Raw genomic sequence first — 21,806 nt, 5'->3', positions numbered from 1 at the left:
GCATCATAATTAGACCCACTATGCTTCTTTGACTTGTGCCTTCAATCAACAAATCTAATCTTGCACCATATGTATTTCAAAATTTTGGCCAATATTCAAATCCTGTATTCATCCTCTCAAATCAGGCCCTAATGGTGAACGGTTTGCATTTATGTTGAATGAAGTAAGAATCCACTGCAGTAAAAATATCCTGGTAGTAAGGTTGACTGACATGAGAATGTCCTGCTTCAGATCCTCATTTTCAATATATTGCACATAAACGATGAGCACAGCCTCGTCTGCGACAGTTGTAGTTTCATCAAGTTGTATGGCAAATGGACCCTTTCTAAGCTTTTCTGACAGCTGCTGCTCGCAATCACTTGACATCTTATCAATTCGGTCTTTCACTACATTGTTCGAGAGTGGTACTGATTTTAGTTTATCCGCCACCTGTGGGCCGCACAGTTTCTAAACCATTTTGATGCAGGCTGGTTTGATGAGCTGCTCGCCAATATTGTGCGGTTTCTTTGCTTTTGCAATTAAAAGCGAACACTCAAAGGAGGCTTCGGTAGCCTTCTGTAAATCACTGCCACCCCTGCTCCACGCTACTCTAACATCAACAGGCTTGTTCGCCTTGAGAGACTGTTCTTTCCTCCGAAAAAAGTCTGGATCCTTCCCAACGGTTTCTGGGTGCTTAGACGCCTGATGTCTCTTCAGCTTGCTGGGCTTCAGGCTCGAGTTTGCCAACTTTTCTCCACAAATCACACACTCAGGTCGTTTGTCTGGTCCCTCAGTGAAGCCCATGGTGATGTAATTTTCGCGATTGCTGTAGGTCCTAACTTTTTTTGCAGATGAGCTGCCGTCATCTCCTTTTCGTTTGTCACACATTTTCGCCTCTGGCGGCTGACTGCAGACGAGCCGAGAAAGTTAACTAGCGTGCTAGGCTAGCTACAGAAAGTGATACAGTCAACTGATTCGCGTTTTAGCGGCTACCCGGTAGCCTACTGTTAACGTTCAAAAATCATGTCTAGATGTTTATTTATTTATCTTTATTTTTTATTGTAGTGGAGAGACTATTCATGCTTCTGATAATAAAAAAAAATCAAAAAAAAATCAAAAAAAAAAGAAAAAAAAAGACCTCAAATCATCTGTGGTCTGGCGGACCCCCTGCACCCCCCAGGGGGTCCGCGGACCCCAGGTTGGGAATCACTGCTCCAGACTGTAGTCTGAACACTAACAGGAACGTTGTCTTTCCCTCTCCCAGGTGGGTGGTGTATCAATAGCCCAACTACAGAGGTCCCCATTACATCCTGGAGAAAAAAAGACAACTCCTCCGACTGGGGAAGCCAGAACAGCACTGTGGGCTCCATGCGCAGGGTGCCTTCACCTAGACGACACGCCCTCTTTGAGTCTCCCTCTGCCTCTCATGACTCCCATCAGCTGGACCAAATGACCCCCCACACATCCTAACAACTTACAGGCACCAGAAACCAATGTTTTTTGGGTAAACTCTTTATTGCAGGAAGAGCATTGAATTGAACATTTCAGTTGTACATGTTATACATTTTCCTTTTTTTCCATTCCCCTTTTTCTCCCTTCATTCCCCCCTCCCACCCCATCCCCGGAGGTTACTGTTAAAGTTAGAGGTTCTATGTAGGATTGCTAGTAACTGTCTAACTGCATATATAACTGTTTCCACTAGAGGGCGCTCTAGGCGGAGCCACTCATGATACCACCAGGTGGCGAGTATTTAAAGAGATGTCTCCTCCCCCTCTGTCTCTTCTCCCCCACCTACCTCTCACGGAGAGGAGGACTCATGTGCTGCTGTTTAACATGTGAATGAATAAACCACGCCAAAGGCTAAAGATAGAAACCATGCCTCTTGACCACATTATTGTCACCCCATAGCCAGATTCTGTCAACAGGTCATGGGTCCAGATCACGCCGGGGTGAAATAATAAGGGTAGCCAGTTTAGCTAAAGTATAGGCTAGGTTAGCACCGGGAGTACCGCGTGGCTAGACGCTAGGCCAACAGGAGCTAAAGCTACGCCCACCATCAAAGAGCAACATGGAATCCAACATGATGATCCTGCGCGTCAAGAAGAATCGGGGCACCGACCCCACCGACGGGCTGCTGGAGCGCAAGCGGACCCGCCCGGAGAGCAGTGTGCAGAGCCCCGGGGAGGCGGCACCGGGGGAGACCGGTCTTAAAACTCGTGGCGACCAAGGGAAGGAGCAAATGGCCCTCATTTAATGGAAAGGCAGAGGACTACGAGCTCTGGGAAGAGCGCATGTTATGCTGCATGCACGGTGTGGGACTGAAAACGACGATCTTGACAGCCCCCACGGGAGACCTGACGGCGGAAGAACAAGCCCTGGATGACAGGCGTAACGCAGACGCCTACTGTGAGTTAGCGCCACTGCTCGACGACACAAGCTTGGGGCTGATATTCCGCGACACTAAAGACAAAGGCAGAGAAAGCCTGGGGGTGTTGAGAGAGCATTATATCGGGCAAGGAAGACCCCGAGACGCCATTGAGGAGTGCAGGAGAAGCACCAAGCGATGGGCTAATGATGGCGATGGTGATGAGAGGACTACCGGAGCTGTACAAACCGTTCACACTCCTGGTAACACACGGTTCAGCGGACATGACGCTGGGAAAGTTCAAGGCCAAGTTAAGAAACTTTGAGGCCTCAGAAGATACCCACCCACCCGCCGCAGAGGCGGGAGAGAGGGTGCTGAAGGCCCGAGCGACGCCAACGGAGAAGACCAGGCCCACAACGGAGCTGGCGTGTTGGCGATGCGGAGAGAAGGGCCATCGGAGAGGTAACTGCACAAGGACTGTCTGGTGTGGCTTCTGCAGATCCACGAGGCACACAGACAGAGCGTGCATGAAGAAACGCGACCAGGGCGCGCGATACGCGCATGGACAAGATGGCAATGGTCGGCGTGAGACTAATCGAGGCGACGCCCGGAGAGTAGCGGGACGAGAGGGCTTCATCCCCAGGGCGCAGACAGCGTACGTCACCAGGCCAATGCAGCTGCAGCAGGCCCAAAGGAAGGGACTGATCGTGGACACAGGTGCGTCGTCCCACGTCATCAACGACAGGAGTCGGTTCAAGAACTTTGACAACACTTTCCGCCCGGAGAGACACAGCATGGAGCTGGCAGACGGGAAGCGCACCTACGGGTTGGCGAAAGAGAGAGGAGACGCACAGGTATGCCTCACGGACAGCGGGGGGCGCCGGCGTACAGTGACGTTAAAGAACGCTCTCTACGTACCATCGTTCCCACAAGGACTATTCTTTGTAATAGCTGCTACTGCGAACGGTGCCAGAGTGTTCTTCATTGAAGGTAAAAATGTTCTTGTAGAGCCCAACGGTACGCAATTTAACATAGAGGTGTACAGTGGTGCAGTGCTGGTATAACTCGGTATAACGGCGTTATACCTCGGTCACTGAGGCTGAAGTACGCGCAATCGCTTTTTACATGGCATTATCCAACCGGACTCCCGGAGAAGCATGCAGCTGCAGAGCCGCAGAGCCAGCGGCGCTCTCTGGGCCGCGCGCTGACGGCCGCGCTGTGAGGCAATAGTATCCAGCTGCAGGACGAGAGCAGCCAAAAAAAACTGTGCACGCGCGTGGAGCGTTTGACCTACTGTCAATTTGCCACTGCACCACTGGAGGTGTACCAGAGAATGTATTACCTGCAAACAGAGTGTAATGACAACGACAAGTGTAATGATGACAATGATATGTGTAAAGTGACTGTCAGTCACGATATTCAGACATGGCATGAGATTATGGGTCATTGTAATTACGAGGATTTACTGGAACTGCAAGCAGTGACAGAAGGCATGCACATTGAAGGTGAAAAGGAAGACCCCGGTGTACAGTTTCTACGTCAAATGTATATACTCCCTTTTCCTGACTCCTTCTGTATCACAAACAGTACTGTATTTGCAAATCTGGTATGTCATAAATGTATAGATGTAGCAGTACTGACTATCTGTATGTCATGTATGTCATATATGTCCAGATGAATTGAAAATGGGGGACCCTGATGTAAACAAGACGAAAGTCTTTCTCTGGTCTGCATCCGCTTAACAATTGTGTGTATTGAGCTGTACTGTATTGTACCCATTCTGCAATCTGTTAATAAAGTTTTCAATCAATCAATCAAACCTGACAAAGAATGTGTAGTTTTTATTTTCATTTTATTCGGAAATCGACCAGTTTTGAATGATAAATTGCAGATGTGCGTGAGTGGTTTTGAAATCCCACTAATGACATTTTTTACTATTTTCACATCTATTTCATTACCGTCTGTAGATGTCTTGTTTTTACATGTATTAGTAGTTTCTATAATTTCATTTTCATCTACCGCTTCCAGAAACATTGAACTAGGATTTATTTCATGTCTTTCTTTTATGTCTTCAGGAGTCACTGGATCTGGGATTTTTCCCGCTAATTCTGGTCCAATATTTACAAAAAAATTATTAAAGTTGTTAACCACATCATCCATATTGCTAATAGTTTGATCATTTTCCATAAAATACTGAGTTTATTTGTCTTGATCCATTCCTGATAATACCCTTTTAATATCTTCCAAACACCTTTAATATTATATTTGTTGTTATCTAATATTCTACTATAATGATCCTTCTTACATCTTCTCATAATATTTGTCAACTTATTTTTATATTTCTTATTTATTTTCTGCCCCTTTAGTTCCGTTTTATAAATTCTCTATATAGTGTATTTTTCTTTTTACATGCATTCTGTAATCCCCCTGTGATCCATGGGCTGTCTGAGTGTTTGTTTACTGCTATATTCTTTTATTGGACAATGTTTGTGATATAATAAGTTAAATATAGATAAGAATGTTTCATATGCTTTATCAGTGTCTTCCTCTTTATATACTATCTCCCAATTTTGTAGTAGCAAATCATTTTTGAAAGCGTTCATTGATTCTTCAGTCCTTACGTTTAAATTGTAGTTTATTGTCCTGCTTGTTTTCTGTGTAGTTGTCAAACTGTAAAAACTAGAACTGCTCGAAGGGATGGATACCTATGTATATAAGAAGACTGTTGTTTACGAGGACAACCAGGGAACCATTGCGATTGCTAGAAACCCTGTGTGCCGACAGAGATGTAAACATGTCGATATAAAATATAATTATCAGATCTGTCATCAGAGAAGAGATTTTATGGTAGCAGACGCTATGACGAAACCTGCTTCCAAATTGAAATTGAAGAGATTTGCAGAGGTCATGTTTGGTGTGTAGATATTGACTGCCATGTTTTGGATTGTATTATTTTCTTTGTAAAATGTTTTGAGAAGTTATCCAGTGTGCTAAAACAACCCTACGTGGGAGTGTTAAAGTTAGAGGTTCTATGTAGGATTGCAAGTAACTGTCTAACTGCATATACAACTGTTTCCACTAGAGGGCGCTCTAGGCGGAGCCACTCATGATACCAGGTGGCTAGTATTTAAAGAGATGTCTCCTCCCCATCTGTCTCTTCTCCCCCACCTACCTCTCACGGAGAAGACTCATGTGCTGCTGTTTAACATGTGAATGAATAAACAACGCCAAAGGCTAAAGAGAAACCATGCCTCTTGACCACATTGTCGCCCCATAGCCATATTCTGTCAAGTTACCAACAAGTACATCTGCAATATAGGTAGATAGAGATTCTTTGGCATAGATGTGTCGGGGAAAAAAAACAGTAATGAAATATTTTTACATTTTATCCCTGCCCCCGCCTATAGTATCCTTTCCGTTAATGCTTGGACATTTCAATCTGCAGTTATGCCCCCTGTTCCTCCCTCCCCCAGTTACCCACCACCCCTCCCCAGGATCTCATTCACACATACCAGGACATGGAAGGGTGGGGGGGGAGAAACCCATTTTTACAATAAATAAACTTGTCAAAAGAAAGGTGTGGTGCTTTTTCCTGAACATTCAGATCATTGTACTCAACATTGATTATTGGCGCAATAAGAACAAAGCTGCGAGTTCAGCGGTAAGACTTCAGATCATAATTAAACTTCAGTACAGAATAACTAGCCCAACAATGTGTCGGCACAAAAGTATTATATTCTATGCAAATGCTGAAATATTATTTATAGCACTGTTGCTTATTTATTCAGAATTATGCAACCATGTATTCTAAACAACTAAAGTTGTTTTGATGGGAAAATCCATTCAAAGTTTCCTTGCATGATGCAATAGTGGGCTGTAGGATTGTTTGAGTCACATTCACTGACTCAGGCAAAACTCATTGGTTGAGCGTCATGATTTTACAGGTCAAAGTTCAACTTTGACCAAGTGAGCGAACAGTTTGCCACAAGTGGGTGTGTCCTTTTGAAGTGGTGGTGAAACGAAATGCAAATGTGAGCTTCTCATTATAAAGACATTTGGTACACAAATCGTGCAAAAATGCATCTTTCAAAAAAATACCATACCCTCTAAAATAGTGTCATAATGGCAATATCTGTCAGTAGCAAATTTCCTCAAATTATGCAGCCCTAGTTTAACCAACCCATTGCGAAGGGGGGAGATGTTAATGTGGGATAGGGCTTAATGAGTGATAAGTCATCGAAATAAAAGCATTTACTATACCCATAGAAATATAACAATGTACATTCATACTTGGGACATCACTGCATTGGCAGGAAAGTTACTATAAAAGAATTCCATAAGATTGTTGCAATAAAATTTAATAGTTTAGATGTTGTAGAAAATATTTCCATCGATTAAAGCTTTTGTTTAACAAAAGAACTTTGACAAGAAAATGTAGCCCATACATAAATACAATATGAATCCCCTTGGGGAACAGGGTATCTCGCATAACTCACACAATATACAGACAGTTTCTCTTGAGTCGTTCATGAGTTAAGCACATGAATTTAAGTAAATCATATCTACCAATAAAAACATGAGATAAAAGCAGGTGTATAAAACAGTCATCTTACTTAAAATGAGCAAAAGCCATGCAAATGCATGGTCAGTTGACAAGAGTGGTGATGTAAATGTTATAAAGTAGCAATAAAAAAAACCAGCATGACCATTTACCGTATCAATCAGAAGAAATTAAAGATAAATATTTTAGACTGTGTCAAAGTGTTCCTCGGCACCAGAACAGTTAAAAACTATTGGTAAAGCAGAGAACATGTCCTCCGTGACAAATTATTTATCTGAAAGAGGGGAGCAATGCCGTTTTAATTAAGGGCTACCAACACTTTCAGCTTTAGCCATCCTTGTACCTACTGCGCCACCGCTTTAAGAGATGGTGACAGAGGTCCGTGAACCTGTAATGAATAAAAAATGTAATAAAAGAAACGATGAAAACCCGACTATGGCACTCAACCACTGGCGAGATAACCCGACTATCATAGGGTCTGGCGGCCTGAATACTTTCCACAACAAATTTGTGTTTCCGCGTCTCTGATTGGCCACGCACGTTTCTGGTCATGTGACATGTGCGCCAATCGTGGGACAGCAAGTTTTTGGATGGTTAAGCTTAGGCGCTCTTTCGAAGTTGGTTAAGGTTAGAGTTTGTCTTAGAGCATGGCGATAGAATGCCTGCCCTGATTCCAAACTCTAACCTTAACCAACTGCGAAAGAGTCACCTAAGCTTAACCAGTGATAAACTAGGCGTTAGGTAGTTTGCAGGCTAGACCCGGAAATAGGCGCAGAACTTGCCGTCCCATGATGGCGCACATGTCACATGACCAGAAACGCGCATGGCCAATCAGAGCGCAAAACTCGGAAACACGAATTTGTTGTGGAAAGTATAGACGCGGTCTGGCGCTGAAAGCTTTAAGGGCTACTTAAAAAAAGAAAAAGAAAATCAAAAGAAAAGAAACCTTTATTAAATGTTTACATGGACCTAAAATCACAAGGGGGGGGGGGGATCCAATAAAGTGCCAGGTAAAATAAAAAAAAAGAATGAAGCGACCTCAGGGGTTACCCAGCAGGGCAGCAGCCATGTCCTTGATGAGGGAAGACTTGAGCTGAGGAATGAGGCTGATCCTCATCAGTTTGCTGTTTGAGTACTTGCTCTTCACAGCCTGGTTGGAGAGGTGGAGGAGAATTAGACAACAGTCAAACGTCCTTACATTGGTCAACGAAATAATAAAAAAGGAGACTAGTGGTTTTCAGACTGACGATTTCTCATAGATTGCCATTCCAAAACATGCCCGACACATCTTTTCCATGGCATAGTAGTCTATACATGGACTTTAACTCCCACCGTTCAGTTTCTCAAAATTACTTTGTTTTGTGTGTGCGTTTGTGGGCCCATTGCGTGAACATGTTTTTATGAAGCATCATTGATTTGTCATCTCATACAAAGTTACAACATAAAGAGGAAACGCACCTGGAACTTAGTTTTGCCGTCGTTAACGGTCACCAGGTTCTTGGCGATGTGCTCCATGATGGGCTTCAGGTGGGCCGCGTCATATGTGGAGTAGTGCTTCTGTGTAGGAGACTGCAGAGGGAAGATCAGAGCTTATGTTTCGCCTGTTGGATACACATCAGGTTTAAAGCAGAGCATCACTTTAAGAACAAGACAGCCACTGCATCAATATGGTTAATGGAAAGACACGGGTCAAAAAGACTCCATCATACGGGTCTGACGGCCGGATCAAAGTGTAACATCAACTCAAGAAACGACAAACTGGTGAGGGGGGAGTCGTAGTCCAACTGGACAAACTAGGTGCTTGTGGAGAGAAGGATGAGAAGCCCCCCTACCTCCTCTATGAGGAGCACCTTCAGCCACTCATCTCCCCCACACAAATCACTAGGGCTGTACCGAATAGTTTGAACCTTCATTCATAACGTTGACATTCTTCACAGTTGCAGATAAAGATTAGGCTACACTATTATTATAGTATATGACTAATCATAAAAATTTAAAAAAATCATAAATGATTCATTTTATATAGCGCCTTTCAGAAGACCCAATGTCGCTTTACATATATATAAAAAACAAAAAACATAGTGGACAGACACAACATACAAAGTGAGAAATCCATCACTTCGTACCAACCATACCATTATTGGATTATTTATTTTGACAAAACTGACGAGTTATTCATTAAAGAAAGTTGATAAAAAAATTTAAAAGACACATTTAATCAGATTAATCACTTTATTCAAATTGAGGATTTTTATTTTATGATTACGTCATAAAATATGACATCATTTGAAAACTTCAATAGAAGCTCATGACGTCCATGCTGGGAGAACATGCGATACGCCACTTGAGGACCACCCCCCCCCCTTCCTCCTACCGTGCACTATAGCTAGGGATGGGTACCAAATCCGGTACTTATGGGTATCGACCGATCACGTGAGATCCACCGGTATAAAGTCAGATGACCTCAACGTTTTGTTTACCGCGAAACGAAACCTATGAAGTGTGCCGCACGTTCGCGTCAATACACAATACATGCTTACCTAGGATTTTAATTGATGCAACAACAAAGCAGTCAGGCCAATGGCAAGCTGAAAACAGTCGTGGTTACACTTTACAAAGCTAGATGCAGACAACAATTGCTGCAATATTATATATTAACAAATTGTTCTAAATAATTAATAGTTTAGATGCTATTTTTTAGAACTGAGGTAGGTAGATTTTTTTGAGACTAAAGTACTGGAAAAAGGTAGTGTTGGGTATCGATTCACAGGTAACCAACCCTAACTATCGCACCAATTCAGCAGATAATTCCCCACAGCATCAAGGACTCCAGCCCCACACCCGTCTTACCCATGGCAGCTCGTCAAGCAGCAGCTGGGAGAGGCACAGGGAGGCAGCAGCGATCTCAGAGGGGTGGTAGTGCACCATGTCGTAGTCCAGGAGGGTCAACTCCATCAGATACTTGGCCAGAGTGTGCCTCTCTGCATCAGCCTAACAGACAAGAAAACAAAACTTAAGATACAGAAGTAGATTTTAAAAACGCTTGGCCGCCATCCGCCTGGCATGACATCCAAACACAAATCAGGTTAGGAAATAATTTCCCCAGGATATATTTGCTGAAAATGCATCAAGGTAACCCAATCTCATTTCAAGAACTGATCTTTGCAATTGGCATAAAAAGTATTAACAAGGGCACTCTTGAGGACGATTTGCTCACCGGCGCGACACGTCACTTGCAGCCCTCTAGCGGCTCGGGTGTGATTTTCTTTTTTAATACAATATAGAATTAAAGCCCCATTTGTTGCCTGTCGATTGCCGTTTAAGGCTACAAAATCCGTTCAGCGTTTCTCGAGTTACATGCCGATATGCGAGGCCTGCGCCAAAGTACACAGCGAACGTTATTGGCATGGAGAGCAGTTAGTGTCTCCCTTCTGTGAACATTTAGCAACAATCCCCGTTACTTACAATACGATCCAAAATGGCGGAGCCATATCCATTATAAGAAGGAACTGTACATACAGTACATTCAGTTCTTCCTGCGCCGCCTGGAGATAGTAAACTCTTGCCATTTGAAAGAGGAGATTTGGCCAATCCATAGATGTGCGAGTTGGCTATAATAAGGTCATTTATAGGCCTGGTATTCTATAATAATATTTCAAATTGCATTTGTCCAGATAGCAGAATTCAGTACTGCATCTACAAAACCTTCCGTTTAATCATCTTCCCTTTACTAATTTGCTTAGGTTTTTTGTACACATCTCAAGAAGGTGCTGAATGAGCTCAAATTTCTCACATCTGGTCAATGTTAGCATGGAGTTATGTCAGTGTCACGGTCAAAGATGATTTTTTCCCCCTTTGGTTCATTACAATTTACTCAAGAATAGTGACAGAATATTTATGACACTGGACACATTCCCTGAGGTCCATAGTAGTCCCTAGATAAGAACATGCAAATTGACCTTGTAGAAGTGGAGCAATCTTCCATTTACTTGAGTGTGTACTTTTAGACAAATTCTGAAAATATGGCTAGGGCTCAAGAGGTTAAGTTGAGCTGAAGTTTTTGAAACAGTTTGTCTGGAGAGAAAAGCCATGCGATTGGGCGATTTGTTATGCCAGATGGCGATCGATAACTGGGAAATCCTTTTGGGGATCCAACCGGCCCACGGTAAGATCTTTTTCATGAAAATTACATGCTGATCAGGCCTTGTTACCATAGCCAACCAGGAGATCAGCGAATGTTGTCTAACGCCGTTATTGGTAATCAATCAGAAACGACGTCCCCCTTCCCCCCCTTTCATGGTGGACCATGAATACAGACTATATGCATTTTGAGTTTTAGCTTCTGTAGTGCCAAAACGCTGTTCGATTTAATGTTATTAGCTTAGCGCCCTGTATCTCGCCTTCCAGGAAATATACTAGACCAAATCCCATATAACGCTTATATTCAAGACGCTATAAAATGAGAACGTATTGATGAAAAAATTATTTCTTTAAGCCATTTTGAAGGGACGGTTTATGGTCTCAATTGACAATGAGAATGGACAGATAGCAATACTATAAAGTATAGATTTAGCTCTACAAACAGCCTCACGCACAATGCAAGTCTGTTTTGAAATGCTGGCCTTATAGAGTGAGATTAGACGGCGCCCAATGGCCGGGAATGTGTTCAATTCCAATATTGCAGAAGTCTATAAGATTCAGGAAAAGTTTGAAATTATAAAAACAAAATCTAAACCGGCAGGGATTAGGAATGCCTGTGTGAGCGTATGCACGGCACATTAATGAATTAGACAACACGCATGCCAAGTCACACGTTGCGTTTCGCCATACAACAACAAGCTCAATGGCCACCGTTGGTGGGATAAACCCGCTATTTTGATCACAATCACCAGTTGTTGCGCAACTCCGGGCATCTGCAAGCGAATAACACGAACGGTGCTGTGAACCGCTCCATTTACTACAAAGACTCACATTTCCCGCCTTGGAAGCTCGTCGGAGGAAGTGCACCGGAAGAGGGCGCCCGAGCTCGAAGTTGAGGCCTTTCAGAATCATCTGCTCCATGACGAGGATCTGAGCCTTTGAAAAGGCGTTGTCGGTGATGTAGGCGAAGTCTCCGATCTCCGGGTGAAACATCTCCTCGTACTTCGAGGCCAACCACATGGAGGTCACGCCGACCAGCTGCAGCTTCTTACGTGTGACCGGCTGAATCTGAAGTACATGGGGGAGTAAGAGACGTTACTGCATTTCAAAGGCTGTGGCAGCTCTCTTCAGACTAGAAAGATAGCAAGTTTAAAGGGGAACTATTTAGCCAATTTTACACTATTCCTTGCGAGTCTAGGAACTGTATGTTTTTTTTCCCCAATCAAATTCATCGTTTTGTAATTTTTTTAATCAGGTACTTTGTGCACCACTTTCTGCCCTGCCAGATTCCAAGTTGTTTTTGGCTGGGCTCTGCCCATACTCGCAATGCGCTTTGAGTGACACCCACCTGCACTGGCAGATAACTTTGGGGGAGAGATAGAGAGATTGCTCCAAGAGAGAGCGTGTGAGCGGCTCGAGTGCGTGTGTCAAAAGGGGGAGGCAGGAGAGATCGCTCCGAGACTCACACCGTATCCTCTCTCCCTCTTTTGAGGAAGTGCAAGTGTCCGACAGGGAAACCGCTTCTGCATTATTTCCACTCGCTCCATTTCAGTGTTTCCCCTACCATGGGCGGGCCCGCCCCGCTAACTGGACGCCCGGCCCCTCCAGATTCTTTTTTAATATATTATTAAAGTTCGCTTTAATCACAGTAACGTTGGTGAGCTAGCTTAAAAAAAAAAAAAAAAAAAAAATCGGGGTTCATATAAATCAATCTTCACTAAGACATTAAAACGGTGGTGCGGCACGGTCTACGGAGACGCAGAAAAAAAAGCTACCTAATGCATTCCGAGACAACTCACGACGTCACAAGACTGACTAGAATCGCACGTAACAAGTCTCAGGGCTAGATCCACAAAGAATGGATTGCACCCTTACTTACAATTCATTATTTGAAAATGGGGGAACCTGATGTAAACAAGACGAAAGTCTCTCTGGTCTGCATCCACTTAACAAGTGTGTATTGAGCCATACTGTACCCATTCTGCAATCAATCAATCACCTTGTTAATATTTATTTACCTAATTTATGTGCAATCGTTTCATTTCAGCTCAGTGTAGAGAAATGCACCGATACTAACAACCGCCTTACTGCGCGCGTCTATGACGACACCGTTTACACCACATATAAGTGACACGGGTGCCCCGCGAAAACGCTAGTAGTTTTGGGGGCCTACCACCCCCCCTGAAAAAAATCCTAGGGGAAACACTGCATTTTATCATAATTTCAATTTATCACAGTCAATTGTGGGCAGGCCGTGGCAGATCAGCATATATTCACGTAAGCGAGAGAGTCATTCTGAAGGCTTGGTTTAGTTGGGAGGATCTTGTCTCAAACTGAACTGGAGGAATGGGACTGAAAATTCACATCTAGTCAGTGTTTGTACAACCCCACATTGCTAGAAAACAATGCAATCCACTGGAAAAGGCCATTTATAAGATGGGACCTTTAACACTTTGACTGCCACTCACGGCTTTTCTCGGATTTACAATAGTTACGTTGAAAGCCACTCACGAGATTTCTCAGAATTTTTTATTAGTGATCTGAAATCATATTGCATCACGCAAGCCTACCCAAAGGCCGCCGGCGATCAGATGTGAAAAAAGCGCCCCCTATCGTCTCCCAGATGACATCAGGGATTTTGGAATAGACTCAATGAAAAGGATGGGGGAAAAAAATATTCCAGTCCACATTTTCCAGTCGACTGATGCAGCTGGGGTTACCAGAGTTCATTCTGGAGACTGAGCCGCGGCAGACTCGTTTTGATGAAGATATAAGCTTTTTTTCTGATATGTGCTCCAGCAGTTTCACTGTAAAATCCATGAGGAAATGAAAACGGCTATTATCAGCGCGCGCCTCGAATGTGCGTGCGTGTACGTATACCATTGATCCATCTAGCGTTTATTTGAAAACGATTCATAAATAGGCCGACAAATATCAACGTTCTGGGATATTCCAGTAAAGGCGATCACAGAATGGGCCGTTTTTACCTCAAAACGGGTGCTTTTCAAAATGCTCTCAAACGGAAATGAAGCGATAAAAAACCAATCTGCCTTGACAGCACTGACTGGAAAATGATTCTTTGATAAGCGACGGGCAGATTAGACACATTCAAGCACCAAGTCGTGCGCCCCCTGGTGGCACTGAGGTACATTATAGTCAGGGGTGCAGTGCTGGGCAAACGCGGGCAAACGGCGTTTGGCCTTCGTCACTGAGGCCGAAGTGCGCGCATCCTATTATTATGCAAAGCCTAGGTGATAAAATGACTAGTCGCGCCACTTATCACCTAGACTTTGCATAATAATAGGATACCGACAACCAAATACAAGCCCTGTAGGTGTGGTGGGGGGTTGCTTGATCTCCCGACTTCACTGGAAGGATGAGACAAGGTGTATCATCTGTTTTGTGCGCAACAGAGGGAACATGTATGCGCGTGCACGGGAGCGCGCGTGCACGGGCGTTTGGCCTTCGCCCATATTACGACTGCACCCCTGATTATAGTGAAATGCTTGGTTGTGTACGAGCATCCCGAGATTACTTCATACAGTAAAGAGTAAAATAATAAAGACCAAACACAATACAAAACTAGAATGTACAAAAGCAAATCTTTTAGGAATAAATAGATCAAATATGGTGTAATGTTTAAAAAGTGAATATTTAAAGGGGCCATGAATTATAAAAATCTTTTTTCAGTGTCTAGCATTGTATTATAGTAATAGGAGTTAGTATCAGTGTCTGTGTCTCTAAATACCATATTGGCGGATTGCCGTCATTCAGGTCCGACCATTTCCTGCTCGATTTAATTAGGTCATTCTGATTTGACTCGCATCGTGACATGGCGAGGATGGAGCGGATAGTGATCCGATTGGCTCTGTGGTTGTAGCGCACCAAACGGGGTTTGACAGAGCGAGAAACAGATAGACCCTCGCAACAGAGCAAACGTATGTCACGCTGTCGTCTCTCGGTCTGTCTCTCTCCCCCTCTCGATTCGAGAGCATAACTAACACCTCGTCTATAGCTGTAGCGCACAGTGGAAGACTTCCTCAAACGGGAGAGAGAAAGAGAAGGGGACCTGCGTATCTCACACAGGCAGCTGTGTTTACACAGTGCTCCGTGTCTCTCTCTGTCTGCCACTCGCAGACTGTGGATGACTGTCACTGAAAGCGCTTATGCTTAGGCTGAATTCCTGAGGCTGGAAAATGATGCTTTTGAGTACTCTATTAGAAATATAAAACAAGATCTTTTTTTAAATAAACCTTACAGATGTCTTCCATAGACTCACAGGAATTGTGTAAAGTTGCCCAAATAGTGCTAGGAATAGCAATGCATGTCCCCTTTAAGGTTAATGTTTAGAGTGTGTGCATTTGGATGTCATGTGCAATGAGTGTAGAATGGATGAGTTAGTGTTACATGGAGTCCACATTGAGCATCCCAGTGGCCTGGGGATAGAAGCTCCTTGCGAGTCCCTGTACTGGCCATGAGACTAGTTTTATATGAAACTAGACGAGCTTAGAACACTATGATGGAAGTTTATGATGGCCACTTCCCATGCTCAAATTAGGTCTTGTACGCCGTTGCAGCTGCCTCCATTCAAAAGGTGTGTGCCTGACAGAACAAGTGCAACATCCCTGGCTAAACTGAAGAACCAAACACATCGCTTCACATTACGTTTAAAGGTTAAGAGTTACTTTGCATCATTGATTCCATAAAAAAAATAAGGCATTGAAAATGGGGAGATCGTCAAAGGTTCTGACCTGAAGAAATCGATCCATGATGGCAACGGTGAGATACAAGGTCTCCTGCAGCAGCTGGAACCTGGAGTGAACCTGGACCAGCCAGTCGATGAGGAGCGCTCTCATGCGCCCTGTTATCTCGTAATCCTGCTGCATGTATTTGGGTTTCACGGCCTGCTGAACCTGGACACAAAAGGTTGTGGCACAGAACTCATTACTGATGTGTGACACAGGGTTCCCACAGAGTGCAAAATGAGATTCAAGTACTTTTACAAGCACCACTCATTTTAAAAGGATACAATTCACTTTTAAAAATGCAGTTTTTGATACAATATTTATGGCTTAAAAAAAACAATTTTGAAAAAACACATCCTCAGTTTCTTGGTGCTGAGCCAAACTGTAAAAACAGTAATACATAAAACAAAGCGGGGCTCGCTACTCACTTGATGCTCCAAGGTGTTTTAATTGACAAAATAGCAGTAGATACGATTCGACCAACCCTTCCGGTTACTTGAAAAAGACAAGGGTCGGTCGAAACGTTGCATCTACTTTTGGCAATTAAAACAAATTTCACACAATTAGTTACTGTAAATAAATAAATGTCTTTATTCAGAACTATTTTATCATGGATGAACAAACTTTCAATGCGATTGGTTGATTCGAATTTCAAGGACTTTTTAATCACCTGGTTAAAATGGGCTGCTCAAGGAATTCCAGGCCAAACAAAAATCAAGCACTTTAAGCACTAAAGGACCTGTGTGAACCCTGGTGACAGAAAGCAAGGCAGCACAACCTAGTAGGATCCGATCAAGCAGACTGGATACCATTCCTATACAAAGCTTTGCACCATTCCAATACCGTGGGAGTTGCAATATTCAGCGTTTCTTTTGTAAAGTACCATATCAAACGCAGCACTGCTCATCCTCAAACGGAGCTGCGTAATCACACGCAATGGCGTTTGCAGGAGCCTTGCCATGCCATGCCATAGTACACGACCTGGCATGCAACTTCAACCAGGGAAACCGATCTGCATGGCACAGATTACATAGCTCCCGTTTGAGGAAAAGACATAATACAAACATTGCATAGATGATAAACAAAGAACTTTACAAAACGATCAACTGAATATTGCAGCATTGACAAAAGGTATTGTAAATTATAAAGCCAGTAAGTCATTTAAATCTTTACATTTCAAACACACATCCCAAAATCTTGTCAATTACAGGTCAATGAAATGCAGTCCCTATAAGACAAGGTATTGAATTACCTCCAGTACCCGCAGGTAGGCATAGATGTCGGTCACATATTCAGAGCACAGATGTGGCATGTCTGAATCACCCTCATCAATGTCGTCCACGGTGAGGAGAGTCTCAGAGAAAGCCTGGCAGAGTTCGTCCGTTTTTATAGAGACATTAGGTGGCTCTTCTGGCACGAAAGGGAGAGGAACTTGAAACACTGGTCGACCGATGGGCTTGACTGCATGGATTAGTTTAGTCTTTTCGTTGAGAGACGACTCGGTTGAAGACTTGACTGGTCCAGAGTTCTGTAGAAACAGTGACATCAGTTTGCATTTTGTACTTTTAAGTCGTACCTTGGTTTGTATATTGTTTGACTTTATTTTTACTGCATGAAGCACATTCTAAGGGGGCTCATACAGAACCAAGCATTTCACAGTAATGTGCATTTACTTTATACGTGACAAATGAAACGCAACGTTACTCTACTCGACCTTTGTTTGCACCGCCATGAAGTTACTGGGCACGTTGGAGATTTCCCCAAGGACACCCCTCTTCGCTCGACGAACAGTGACTTTACTCATCTGTGCTGGGTTTTCGTTAGCCTGCGACAAACAAATACTCAAAGCATTCAAGAATAATGCAGATGTTTGCATGTCAGAAGCAGCACATATAAACTTGAAAAGCAGGCAACCAATGTAAGTTAGAGCTTTGTGTATGTAATGCATAAAAAACTCGTCGATAGAGCTAGCAACGATGTACGAAGTATGTATTGTGACAAATAATAAACAAACTTGATACTTTTAATAATTTTTGTTTTGCAATAATAAAAAAAAAAAAAAAAAACTTGATGCTGTGTGGTCACAAAAAAAAAGCCAACATCAGCTAAGGTTAGCAAGCAGCAGCGTTAGAAGCTAAGGTTATCCAGCAAGCAGCAGCCTGCTACAGTTAGAAGCTAAGGTTATCCAGCAAGCAGCAGCCTGCTACAGTTAGAAGCTAAGGTTATCCAGCAAGCAGCAGCCTGCTACAGTTAGAAGCTAAGGTTAGCCAGTAAGCAGCAGCCTGCTACAGTTAGAAGCTAAGGTTAGCCAGTAAGCAGCAGCCTGCTACAGTTAGAAGCTAACGTTAGCCAGTAAGCAGCAGCCTGCTACAGTTAGAAGCTAACGTTAGCCAGTAAGCAGCAGCCTGCTACAGTTAGAAGCTAAGGTTAGCCAGTAAGCAGCAGCCTGCTACAGTTAGAAGCTAACGTTAGCCAGTAAGCAGCAGCCTGCTACAGTTAGAAGCTAACGTTAGCCAGTAAGCAGCAGCCTGCTACAGTTAGAAGCTAAGGTTAGCCAGTAAGCAGCAGCCTGCTACAGTTAGAAGCTAAGGTTAGCCAGCAAGCAGCAGCCTGCTACAGTTAGAAGAGATTGATTGAAAACTTGATTAACAGATTGCAGAATACCCAATACAGTACAGTACGGCTAAATACACACAATTGTTAAGGGGATGCAGACCAGAGAAAGACGTTAGTCTTGTTTACATCAGGGTCCCCCATTTTCAATTCATCATAACAGCAATACAACAATACCAATATCAACAAGAATACTTACCACAGGTCGAATCGACAAAGACGACATGCTTAACGTTGATATGCCACGTACGATGCTTTTAGAAAAACGTAAATTAAATAGTTAGCAGTAGCACTTAGCATGTAACGGTAGCTGGTAACGTTGACAAATATCTCAATAAACAGCTGACATCGACACGGATCCAGATAACAGGCTTTAAATACTGCTCCACCCCATCTCATTGGATACGGCGTAACACAATGCACGGTTTCCATTGGTTGGCAACCAATGCAATTGTGTGGAATCTTCTTCTTTCATCAAGGTTTACGACAGACTAGGCGCTTTGTGGCGCATTGCTGCCTCTCTCCGGCTGGAATGAGTACTACTCCTTAATTCGATTAGATTAGATTGTACTTTATTGTCATTATATTTGCATACAACGAGATTGGGACTCAAATCTAAGGTGCAGTAATAAAATCACACAAGTAATAAAAGAGAAACATAAAATACTATACAGAAACATTAAATACTATACAATAAGACAATGTTACAGTCCTGTACAATATACAAAATAACAACACACAAATAACAATCACAGTGTCAGACGGTAGTGGGTATGTGTGGGGGTGTGCGTGTGAGTAAATGTTTGTGTGTGCATTTGTGTGTGTGTGTTAATCCTTATTTATAAGGATCAGTGAGTGTGGTGTCTGGTCGAGATTTTATATTGCTTTGGGTGGTCGTATATTTAACGACTTGTGGCATTTGTGACAATATGAGGTGAGTTATTTCTCTGACTCAGATCTGGGCTAATCTGGTGAGGTCAGAGGTCGCCCCCCAAAGGGTCTAATGGACTTAAGTGGATGCTCTGATTGTGACTGACCTTTTGATCTGGTCCGGAGTTTACGCAGATGCTGTAGTGTCCAGCGTTGGGTTAAAGTGGAAATGAAGCAGTGCGATAAATACATATTCATAGCATCACATTAGTATTTAGATAAGCCACAGAAGAAATCACGTTATAAAAATAAGCAGTTTCTAAGAAAAAACGATTTGTTGTGTGCATTTCTGAAGCATTTAGCATTATGGGCGCGGCCATTTTGTTGCTGATGTCATGCCACTGGTTGGGTGTATACACTCTGGTTAGCTGCCTATAGTGAATGGGTCAGTCAGTAAATAAAATGTTGCCTACAAAACAACGGGACCGCGGTGGTTCTGTTTGTATTGCTCCTGGCTGTTCAAACTAATTTTACCATGTGAGAGAGAGGAAAGTTGGTTAATTTCCACAAACTACCAGTGAAAAAAACAGTGTTGTTGGCACGTTGGCTCAGGCTGGCTGCACTCAGGCGGCGTGATCAGCCTGTTGGACAGGGAAGGAGGATCTGCAGCGAACACTTCATTGCCTCGGATTATGTTGTTGGGGGTGGAAGGTTTGTCCAGAAGACCACTAATCAGCTGAAGCCTGATGCGGTTCCCTCGGTCTTCGACAGACAGACCGGCGTTAGCTCTCGGGAGCTATCGCTAGCTAGTTGGCACCAGCCGGGGACCGGAGTTAGCTCTCGGGAGCGATCGCTAGCTAGTTAGCACCAGCCGGGGCCGGCGTTAGCAACCGGGAGCGTCGCGGAGCATTCAGCCTGCTGGCTACCTAGACCCACTTCAACCAGCGTCGCGGAGCATTCAGCCTGCTGGCTACACAGCTTGTCGGTGTGCTGGAGCCTCGGCAAGCTAACGGTAGCTAGCTACACAGCTTGTCGGTGTGCTGGAGCCTCGGCAAGCTAACGGTAGCTAGCTACACAGCTTGTCGGTGTGCTGGAGCCTCTGCAAGCTAACGGTAGCTGGCTACACAGCTTGTCGGTGTGCTGGAGCCTCTGCAAGCTAACGTTAGCTAGCTACACAGCTTGTCGGTGTGCTGGAGCCTCGGCAAGCTAACGGTAGCTAGCTACACAGCTTGTCTGTGTGCTGGAGCCTCGGCAAGCTAACGGTAGCTGGCTACACAGCTTGTCGGTGTGCTGGAGCCTCGGCAAGCTAACGGTAGCTGGCTCCAGGCTATTAGCACATCGACAAGCTGCTGGAGCTCCCGACGCTCGGCTGGTTGAAGTGGATCTAGGTAGCCAGCAGGCTGAATGCTCCGCGACGCTCCCGAGAGCTAACTCCGGTCCCCGGCTGGTGCCAACTAGCTAGCGATCGCTCCCGAGAGCTAACGCCGGTCTGTCTGTCGAAGACCGAGGGAACCGCATCAGGCTTCAGCTGATTAGTGGTCTTCTGGACAAACCTTCCACCCCCAACAACATAATCCGAGGCAATGAAGTGTTCGCTGCAGATCCTCCTTCCCTGTCCAACAGGCTGGTCGCGCCGCCTGAGTGCAGCCAACCTGAGCCAACGTGCCAACAACACTGTTTTTTTCACTGGTAGTTTGTGGAAATTAACCAACTTTCCTCTCTCTCACATGGTAAAATTAGTTTGAACAGCCAGGAGCAATACAAACAGAACCACCGCGGTCCCGTTGTTTTGTAGGCAACATTTTATTTGCTGACTGACCCATTCACTATAGGCAGCTAACCAGAGTGTATACACCCAACCAGCGGTATGACGTCAGCCATGACGTCAGCAACAAAATGGCGGCGCCCATGTTGAAAACAGGGATATTATATTTGATTTTTCAGACAAATAAGATAGATTTCACATTTGATTATAGAACCCTGTCTTACACAAGGTACACAACAAACAAACTAGGATCACATTGCTCACTGCTTCATTTCCACTTTAATGTGTATGTGTGTGTAACCAGGTCAATTGGACATTGTTTATTATTTTATTAAGGATTGAAATGTCACCAAATCCTTTTACAAATGTCTCCAAGTGGTTATTATTATTTATTATTTCTTTATACCAAAGGCACTTTTATTTGAATGTAACTTGAGAAAGTTCACATTCGAGAGTTTCGCCTTCCGGGTCAATTATTAGCGCGATGATAGAAGCAACCTTTTCCGGTTTGGGGGTTCAGTTGCAACAAGCATTCAACGTGGGAGGTACGTTTGACTATTGTAGCGCGCAGCACTTTTATGTATTACTCTGTTGTATATATATTTTGTATAAGAATTCAATGTTAACAAATGATAATGACTCAATAGTGTTGTAATGAATGGTGTGGTTAGGTTATATGCACAATTGGAGGTTTTAGACGGTGTATTTCACCGTGCAATATAGTCAATTGGTTGTTCTTTGTCAACAGACTTGACGAGTGAACACATG

The 21,806-nt window shown here is 43.8% G+C and overlaps 1 protein-coding gene across 1 annotated transcript; it reads right to left on the bottom strand.

Moving 5' to 3' along the window:
• Window positions 1-6,686: 6,686 nt before the first annotated feature.
• LOC311245882 (G2/mitotic-specific cyclin-B2-like) lies at window positions 6,687-18,751 on the bottom strand. The gene is made up of 8 exons (XM_084335909.1): window positions 18,603-18,751; window positions 17,505-17,615; window positions 17,043-17,318; window positions 15,797-15,958; window positions 11,877-12,113; window positions 9,756-9,896; window positions 8,364-8,474; window positions 6,687-8,055 (listed from the first exon to the last, which is right to left on the bottom strand). The coding sequence occupies exons 1-8, from the start codon at window positions 18,627-18,629 to the stop codon at window positions 7,945-7,947; spliced, it is 1,176 nt and encodes a 391-aa protein (XP_084192035.1). The 5' UTR covers window positions 18,630-18,751; the 3' UTR covers window positions 6,687-7,944.
• Between the last annotated feature and the right edge of the window lie 3,055 nt (window positions 18,752-21,806).

The sequence above is a fragment of the Notolepis coatsorum genome, assembly GCF_963971535.1.
Source record: "Notolepis coatsorum genome assembly, chromosome: 1".
NCBI lineage: Eukaryota > Metazoa > Chordata > Actinopteri > Aulopiformes > Paralepididae > Notolepis > Notolepis coatsorum.
This window is presented reverse-complemented; position numbering and strand designations above follow the sequence as displayed.